Source organism: Lissotriton helveticus, chromosome 9 (assembly GCF_964261635.1).
Source record: "Lissotriton helveticus chromosome 9, aLisHel1.1, whole genome shotgun sequence".
In the NCBI taxonomy this organism is placed as follows: Eukaryota; Metazoa; Chordata; class Amphibia; order Caudata; family Salamandridae; genus Lissotriton; species Lissotriton helveticus.
In genome coordinates, this window is record NC_136070.1 from 650,549,471 (window position 1) to 650,559,435 (window position 9,965).

At 44.1% G+C, this 9,965-nt stretch overlaps 1 protein-coding gene across 2 annotated transcripts in view; it reads left to right on the top strand.

The window, feature by feature from the left end:
- LOC144781754 (glyoxal reductase-like) overlaps window positions 1-6,365 on the top strand; it is a 51,532-nt gene extending 45,167 nt beyond the window's left edge. For both annotated transcript variants that reach the window (XM_078660741.1, XM_078660742.1), the window contains exon 2: window positions 5,289-6,365. In XM_078660741.1, coding sequence (XP_078516867.1) covers window positions 5,289-6,164 — 876 coding nt within the window. In that variant the 3' untranslated portion in view covers window positions 6,165-6,365. The remainder of the gene's footprint in view (window positions 1-5,288) is intronic.
- The last annotated feature ends 3,600 nt before the right edge of the window (window positions 6,366-9,965 follow it).

Genomic DNA, 9,965 nt, shown 5'->3' on the forward strand with positions numbered 1-9,965 from the left:
AAAAACGGCGCACTGTGATGAAGTGCAAATTATTTACAGTGAATGGCTCGAGGGTAAGTGACAGCGTGATATCACAGTACATAAGATTTTTCAATTGTTTGTTGAGCCACAGGAAAGGAGTACGCCTATGAATGCGCTGTTAGGTCGACGGCGTTTCGATCCGTGTAAGTGTGGATCGTCATCAGGACTGGGTTGTCTAAGTTGGGGCGTGCTTGTTCTAAATCCGTGCATATGGCGAGCCCATATTTAATTGGGGTATCCCATGCGTCCGGTAGGGCCGCCTATGAAGTCATCCGGTACATTCGTGAGAACAAACGCCGATTCACTCTTGTGACCACACGCCAGGTCTAACAGACGACCTGGCTTTCCCTGACAGCCGATTAAAGCACAGCTACAGTCATTGCACTCAAGCTGATCCTGAATCACCTGACCCTGGTGAACCGGATGACTTCATAGGCGGCCCTACCTGACGCATGGGATACCCCAATTAAATATGGGCTCGCCATATGCACGGATTTATAACAAGCACGCCCCAACTTAGACAACCCAGTCCTGATGACGATCCACACTTACACGGATCGAAACGCCATCGACCTAACAGCGCACTCATAGGCGTACTCCTTTCCTGTGGCTCAACAAACAATTCAAAAATCTTATGTACTGTGATATCACGCTGTCACTTACCCTCGAGCCATTCACTGTAAATAATTTGCACTTCATCACAGTGCGCCGTTTTTGCTGTTCACTTTTTCCACTTGCGTCGCCACCTTCATCACTATCACTGTTAAGCACCAAGTTTTTTGTGGTTGTCTTCAATTTATTTATGCAGTGCTGTACTTAACTGTATAACTCTTCGACCATTACTTATGTGACATAAAGATGTTTAACTATCTTGCTCCAAATGAATGTGGATTCTCCTTCTTCCCTTCTGAGTAATGCTGTATGCATGCACAAGTAACTGTCTATACATTATAACTCACAGTGAAGAGCATCCCATTGGCTGAGGTTTGTCTCTTGTTTATGTAGTGCTTCTAGTGTAGTACTTAGTAGCAGTGGATCAAATATGGCGAACTCATCTACGTTCAGGCAACCCAATAAATCTAGATCATCCTCTTTTTTAAGGGAACTCCGAAGGTTAAGGATGCTTCAAATCCAAACGGAAGGGAGGTATCTAGAAAGAGAACCTTAAAGAACTAGAGGACAGAAGGGGGAAGATCAGGAAACCAACATAGAAAACAAGGAAAAAGGAGGAGTCAGGACCAGGGCCCAGAAAATAAGAGAAACCAAAAAAACAACAAAAATCTGCTCTAAATTGGGGATTAAGTTATGCTCCTTCGAACAGATATAATGATCTCTTGGCCAAGGTGAATCTGGTGAAATTTGTCAACTCAACTTAACAAAAACTGTCTTGAAAAACCTAAAAAAAAGAGGATGTACCTATTGAAAAAGATGTTAGTCATATTTCAATCGATCATCTGTTCAACATTGCAGTAATTATGAGTTTGGAAGATAAACAGGAATGTAATATTAAGGATTTGGCGTTACAATCGTAAATTGACACTGACGTTATAAATCTAGTGCCTTGAAGCCCAAATCTAATTTTATTCCTTCAACTAAGGTTTATAATCTGATTCATGTTTTTCAGAACCTTGTTATCAATAACATTAATAGGCATAACATTACTGTTAACAATTCCAATTTAAATTAATATGAGTTGAAAGCACTGTATGATCTAAGAAGTGACAAGTCTATTATTATCAAAGAAGCCGGTAAAAGAAGAAATGTTGTGATAATGAATTGCAAAGGTTATGACCTTGAGCCACACCGCCAGGTCCAACTTTGCCAGGGTAGAAGTAGTAGAGCTGGAAAAATCTAAAGTTCTGATCAAAAATGAATTGAGAAGCGATGTTGATCAGCAACCAATTGATACTGAAGAATATAACTATTGATTGAGAATGCTAATACGCCCGGAAGATATTTTTTGCTAGACATCCACAAAGGTGGCACCATACCTCCAGGGTGCCCAATTATTGCAGGCATTGGTGGACTGTTGGAGCATATCTCTGAATACATTGACATGTTCCTAGCTTCCTTTGTTAGAACATTGCCATTATACATTAAAGACACCAATGATTTTCTAAAACGAATAAATGACATTGCATGGGATCCTGATTTCTATATGGTGACCATGCATGCAAACAGCTTATACACTAGTATAAAACACCAATTTGGACTGGAAGCTATCAGATACTTTCTATTACCAAGTCAGGCAGGGTTCTTCTACATCAGAGGTCTTCAAACTTTTGTAGGCTGAGCCCCCCCAGCGGAATTTTTTTAGATGTCGGGCCCCCCCACCACCTGACAGAAATTTCTGGACCTTGGTACGCTACACATTCAACTGCCACCCGCATATCCCAGCCCATATCCGGCAAATAAGGTTCAACACAATACGAGCGTTTAGTAAACTGCAGGTTTGTGAGTGGGTGTGGTTAAATGACAGAGGCTTTTTACACAGCCCAAAAACTATTTTCCCAGATAAAATGTGTGTAAATTGTTTTTACTAGGAAGCTTTATTTTATACAAGACATATATTGATATTAACACCCCCTACATTAATGTGAAAGGTGTGCCTATTTTTCGCCACAGAGACGGTCAATCTGTGGATGGATTTATGCTACTGCCATCCTCAGGCTGTTCTCCACATACACTAAATTTACAGCAAATACTATCTGTGAAATCCTCCAATTTCTCATTTGGGAGGCCCCGTTTTGATTTAAAAAAATTTTTTTTATGGTTGTTGCATGAAACAAACACATTTCTCTGCAAATAGTAATAGACTCTCCCACATCAATCACATTCAAAAGAAATGATAAAACGGTATTCACAAGAATCTGTTTGGGAATTATTCCAGGCCATCAGGGTAAAAACAACAGAGCTGTCTCTATGAAGGAGCCACCTGAAAGGTTGGATTGCAGTACATGTAAATGTGTACTTTTGTACTTTGGGACGAAAACTTGATGGGGCACGACATGCCCTTACTTGTGTACAGGGGCGCAACTAGACCCAAACTTCAGGGGGTGTCTAACACTCTCAGCCAGGGATGGCCATAGGACTGGTCGCTTACAGTGCAGTAGTATTTTTGGCACGCCCTCTCCCATTTCCTCCTCCATGATTTCCCTCACCGCCACTCACCAACAGTGCACCTCATTCTCTATAGCACCTTTCTGACAAACATTTCATTTTTTTATAGCACCACTAATAGTTTACTCAGACTTTGTAGCAGGCACCTTATCCCTCTGTGCTGTGTGGGTGGCAGGAGTGAACATGTGAATGCACATTTAGCGAAGCATCAGTGTGAGAGTGAGGTGAGAGGAGTTACTGCACGGTGAGTGAGGTGATCATATGAATTTGGGTGCGGATTTAAGTGCAGAGTGGGATGAATGAATGTATGGTTAGTGATGGGCTTGCTTGAGTGAAATTGCAGATTGAGCAGTGTTGTAGACAGGTGAGTGAAGTGTCACATGAGTGCAGGTTGAGTAGTGTGCTCTTGTGACTGCGGGGTGAGGAACAAGGCGAACAGCGCAAGTGCATTGTGAGTGCAGAGTGATCACTGTGAGTGCAGGTTGAGCTGGTGAATGCTGTGAGTGCATGGGAATCAATGTGAGGGCATTGTGATCGCTGTGAGTGCAGGGTTAGCATGAAAGTGAAGGGCAAGAATGCGGAGCGAGTTGTCTGAATGCTGGGTGCATTCCCAGACACTTGAGGTAACTCAGCATGTTATTGATAGCGGTGAAGGGTTTCAGATACAAGTTAAATTATTGCTATTATGGCATTAACCAGGGATTGAGGGTGGAGGAAATAAATAATGTGCTGATCTTGCAACAAACTTTCAGTTTTACGATTAGGCTTGCCAGCTCATTTTTTTTATGTCCCAGGCGGTACACAAATAAGCAGTCCAGTAAAGCTATATTTTCAGTACTTATCTGTGCATACTCTGAAAAGCAAATATAAATAGAAAGCACTTTTCATTTTGTTCTAGGGCTGCCTGAATGATCCTTGACTGATAATTAAAGGGAACAAAGACAGAAAAGTAACATTACAAATGAATACAAACGTCTTTATCTCTAACACTGTATTTAGTGTCAAGACAAGTAATTTGCTGGTACTTTAAACCACACATGGCGTTTTCTTTTCTGGTGTTTGAAATTATTATGGTTGTACATTCAGTGCCTTAATTGCTCTGGTTGTGCCCACATGTTCTGACGATTTACTACGTAACTTTGCCAGTCTAAGATCTGGAAGATGATTACACTGCTTTAGGACGATTAGAATTAGAAAAGGAGCACGTCATGCCCCATCGATTAACCCTCCCCCCCTCCCTCCAACCCTTCATTACTGCCGAACCCCTGGCCATCACGCCCCCACCCCTCTTCCAAAAAGCCCTCTTATCTCTATGTAGATTTTATTCCAGAAAAGTCCTTCATAGCCAGGCGACGTCAGGAATCGAAGAAGAAAAGGCAGCAAGCAGCGGAATGCAGGAACTTTGGGCACGCATATTTCACGGCACTTCCTGCAATCTGCAACCTGCTGATTAGCTGCTGCTGCTCCATAGTATTCCTATCAACAACCCCCATTTTAAACGGGTGACAACTTGCGATCATAGGACATTACAAGTTAAACAAAGGAAGCATTTTAGACAGTGATGCGCGCCCCCCCTGGGACGGTATGGCGCCCCCCCAGTGGGGCGCGCCCCACAGATTGAAGAACTCTGTTCTACATCCACAGATGCCACTTGACATGGTGGAGACTCTACTAACTAACAATGTGTTCCTATACCAAAATGATTTGTATCACCAGCAAAGGGTTACAGTGATGGGGTGCAGGTTTGTTCCCTCTTATACCAACCTTTTTATGGGTTGGTATGAGAGGGAGCATCCCTGGACTGAGTACTGGAGAGATTAGTGTATTTGGCTACTTTGTATTGCTAGACGCTGGGAAGGATTCATATCCCAAAAGCATAGCCCTGAAGAAGGGTCTTTGTCTTGAAACACATGCTGGCTATTGATGTGATATCAGACTTCGATGCACAAAAATAAGTATTTGGAACAAGACCTTGTGAATTAATTCTTGAACTATATAAATATCTTTTATTATTAATTTTTCAGAAAACATAAGGCAAGCAAGTCAGTACAGCTATCTCTAGATCAGACCTACTTGTGTTAAAAAAACAATATATTGTATTTCTCAATGCTTTACCCACTTGTCTAAAATGTTTATTTTCTTTATAGCTGGCCTGTTCACTGCCTGTCATGGAGAGTGTCACTCTTAACAATGGCATCCGGATGCCCCTCGTTGGACTGGGCACTTTCCGCATCCAGGGTTACAGCACCATCTACAGTACATTGGATGCAGCCCTAGGATGTGGCTACCGTTCCATTGATACAGCAGCCGTCTATGGTAATGAGGCAGACATCGGGCGGGCTTTAAAGGAGCTCCTTCCCCTGCATGGCTTAACCCGCCAGGACATCTTCCTGACCAGTAAGCTGGCACCACGAGACCATGGTGAAGAGGCAGAAGATGCAGCCCGGCGTAGCTTGCAAGCCCTGGGCCTAGACTACTTAGACCTTTACCTGATTCACTGGCCAGGCAAACAGGGATGGAAAAGTGATGACCAGCGTAACCCAGAATCCCGGCGCCAATCCTGGGAAGCTTTGGAGAAGCTGAACTCAGCTGGTTTTCTCCGTAGCATTGGCGTGTCCAACTACACTGAGGAACACCTGAAGGAATTACTCGCTGTGTGCCAGGTGCGACCAGCCGTGCTTCAAGTGGAGTACCACCCTGAGCTGGCCCAGTGGGACCTATTGCGCTTCTGCCAGTCAGCCGGCATACACCTACAGGCCTACACTTCTCTGGGGAGTGGGCATCTGATACAGCGACAAGAAGTGCAGGCAGTGGCAGCAAGGTGCAACCGGACAGCCTCACAGGTCCTCTTGCGCTGGGCCCTGCAGCGGGAGGTTGGTGTGATACCAAAGTCCACCAACCCTGAACGCATCATTGAGAACTTCCAACTTTTTGACTTTGAACTGTCCTTACAAGATCTGGAGGTGTTGGATGCATTGCACTGCGACAAGCATTACTGTTGGGATCCCAAAGGCGTGGTCTGATAGAGAGGTATTCTAGACAATTCCAGGCATCTTCCAAGGCTTAACTAAGGTCTCCATGGCACAGCAGGAGGTATTTACACTTCAGTGCTGCAGGCGTCTACAGCTCTAAAACCGAATAGTCCAATGATCTTTTCTTCATTAATTCAACATGGAAGACACATTTCCAAAGGTGTCAATAAATAAACAGGGGCATATATTTTTTTCAATAGTGGCATGACTCAGTCCATGTTATCAATATGTTTGCTATGTGGGATATTCTGTACGAAAGCTCATCTTGTTTGGAAATACCCCCCTCACAGCCTATATATCAGATATCTGTTAAAATGTTGTTTTTCTGTCCGTGCTTTCAATTGCTGGAATCCACTCCTTTGGGCTGAATTTTCAGTGCTTGGTAATCTTCCTTTGGGCTAAATTAGTAGTTTGCCTCCAACTTGCACAGTACGGGGAATATGAATATACTAGAATTTTTGATGTGGAAAAAAAGCCTGACCATTCTAACTTTTGTAACTCAGAATGCAGGAGAGCATATGGTATAACGGAATCATCCCCTGTTCCGAGTGGCAAAACTAAGAATGGGAGAAGCAACTCTCGGTAAACGGAACCCTGCAATGTCAGTATTTATTGGGTGCCTTACTAATACTCCTAATGCCTGGCCCTTTTAAAGAATAGTTGTAGTGAACTGTAATTATATATTTTCCTATGAATAGTACTTGTAGTGTAGGAATATTTAATCCTTAAGCTTATTTTAATTTCAAAAAGGGTTTATTTGCTGTTAATTTAACCATACAATCGTCCTGCCTTCCCTATAATTGTTGGCATCACCCCAAGTGTATTAAGTGCACTAGGCTCTCGTCTATTTTACTTAAAAACATCTAAAAGGACAAACTCCAACAATATATCCCTTGGAATCTAAAAGGATCTCTGTAGGCTCCTTCAGCATAAATAAAATGCTGCAAGATTGAATGTACATAATGATTTGTCTACAGCACCTCGCTGCAGACATGGTTTCTTTGCCACCTATTCTGAAAAACTACAGTTCCCACGGGCAAAGGTAAACAAACTGGCCAATGGGAATACAAGAAAAACGAAACCTCATAACCAATCATAACATAGCAACCTAAACGTCATATCTTACTGCGTAGCTTCCTCTTTTCTTGCTGCTCGCAGTCAGATAAGTGTTTTATCTTTGTGCTCCCATAGTTTTTCTTTAATGGTTAACTTAATAATTCTTTTTACTGTGTGATTTATACTGTTTCAATTGCTTACTGCGAGTTGTTTCTGCCGCCTTCATGCGGTTGTTTACCGCGTTTGCGCTGACCCGCTCTGCTTTCCCCCCGCGGGTGCGGTGTCGTTGGTTCACCCCTGTGGCGCAGTTCCCGGTCTGCTCTCTTTGAGCGTCCTAGGTGCCGGTACTTGGTTATCCCTTGTTGCGCGAAGGCTCCTTCTCTGTTTCAGCGCGCTGCACAGGCTTTTACCCTTCGTAGCTGCAGCGCTCCCTGCCCGGTCCTCACGCTCGTCACACTGAGCGTTCGCACGTCTTCAGGCTGAGGCACGCCCCTTCAGGGAGTATCTGTCTGGTGTTCCCTCCCTCCGGTGAATTTGTTAACCCCTTCTTTCCTCCCACACTCGCTTTCTGGGCTTCTGTCATGGAAATAGATAGCTCTCCAGAGTGCATTCAAATGAATGAAGAAGGCGAAGCCTTCAGATACGATTTAAGTAAATTTATCAATTCTTCTGTTGAGAATGCTGTGGAGGTGTCAATGAAGCGCATGTCAAAGGGCATGGAAAACTCCATGTTGAGTCTCTTGTCCAAAGCACTGGTCCAGTCTGCGGGGGATAGCAGAAAAAGAAAGGTGGTTTCCTCTGCTCCTTTTCATGCTTAAAAAACTGCGTCTTTTGTGACAAGCGAGGTTCCCTCACGTTTGATTGAGGACCAAGTGCCTCCCAGGCCTCCTGCTAAGGAGGGGTTGTTAGGTTCCGAGGGCAAACGCAAATGTAAATCTAAACATGCAGAGTTACCAAAGAAATAGGTCATTTCTACCATAATGGACACTGATGACGACATGGATGACGCAGATGACCTTTTTGATCTTTTTGATATTTCAGACACTCCTTCCCCCCCGTAAAAAAAACCCAGGTCAGATTATTTTACTTTTGTCCCTGTTATGGATTCGAGGGCATGCCGATGTTTGACCCCTCCTCCATACGTCACCCTAATTTCACTCAGTGGTTTCCTGCCCCTCATGTGGGCGAATACATATCAGCCAGACTACATCTTCCCTTGGAGTCCACGGTCAGGTCACGGTTAAAGTCAAAATGTTCTAAACCCTCCTTGGCGGAGAAGATTTCCATGGTTCCTTCTATAGACCAACCTCTCCTCACTTTTTTCTCCAAATTTGGAAAGGACCCGCGTAAGGGTGTAGACAAGGCTTAGTCCACTTGTCAAGATAAGGTACTTGATGTGGTAGGCCCATTTGGGCGTATTTTTGATATGGCAGAATCTGCCTGGCTGTATGGTTCTGACCTTTCGGCGGAAGATGTTTCAATGTGGGTCCAGCGAGCCCTTTGCCTTCTGGGCAACGCCAATGCGGCCATCACGCATGAATGCTGTAAAGGACTTCTTATTAAATGAGACTCGAAGTTAGCCAACTTGGCTCCTCAAGATCCGGGAAATAAGGCTAATGGTCTTCTCTTTGGAGATTCTCTGGTCAAAGACCTTAGCAGGTTTGTGTCCACCTTCGTCTCTCTAGACAAAGCACAACAATCCATAAAGAAGGTTTCTCGCCACAGGTTTTTGGCCAGGCCGGCAGAGGCAGGGGTCGCTCTTCCGGCCGTCCCTACATCAATCAAGGCTCCAGAGGTTCATTCCATTCCAATTCCCAGGACTACAAACCCCAATTTTCTTCCGCAGCGGGGCAGAGGATACAGAGGTCGGGATCAAAAGAACTACCGCTCCAACAACAACAACCAGCAAGGTACGTCTTTCTACTCCCCCTCCAGTGGGAGGGCGTTTAAAGTTATTTCTTCCAACGTGGCAGACTATCAGTTCAGACCCATGGGTACTAAATACCGTTCAAGGTTATCTTATAGAGCTTTATGCTCTGCCTTCCCTGACTGTGTTCCCTCCCCCTCTGTTTTTTTTAAACGAGATGTCCCAATTAATCTCTTCGGAGGTCCTAGCCCCCCTCCAGAAGCAAGCTATTCTAGTTGCTCCCTTCGATCCGTCAGGTTTCCTAAGTTGCATTTTTCTAGTTCAGAAAAAGAACAAAAAACTGCGTCCAGTCATAAATCTAAAATGGTTCAACCAGTTTGTGGTGTATCGCTACTTCAAGATGGAGACGATCACATAAGAGATACCCTTCGTCCAAACGATTGGATGATCAGACTGGATCTGCAGGACGTATATCTCACCATTCATCCTTCTCATTCCAAATTTCTTCAGTTCCAATGGTTGGGAGTGACTTAAAGCTTCACCTCCCTCCCTTTCGGTCTTTCCTCAGCACCTTGGTGCTTTACAAAACTCAAGAAACCGGTGGTGGCTTTCCTTCAATCGCTCGGTATCCGGCTCATTATATACTTGGACGACATTCTAATCATGAACTCGAAAAAACAACTGCTTCTGTCCGATCTCAATACCACGCAGTCTCTGCTCCTGGATCCGGGTTTCCTTTTCAATCAAGCGAAGTCGATGCTTATTCCATCTCAGACCATCAAGTGCCTGGGATTTCTCGTGGACGCTTCCACGTCTTCCCTCCTTCTTCCTCAATCAAAGGTTTCAACCATCAAGTCGGAGATTTCCCT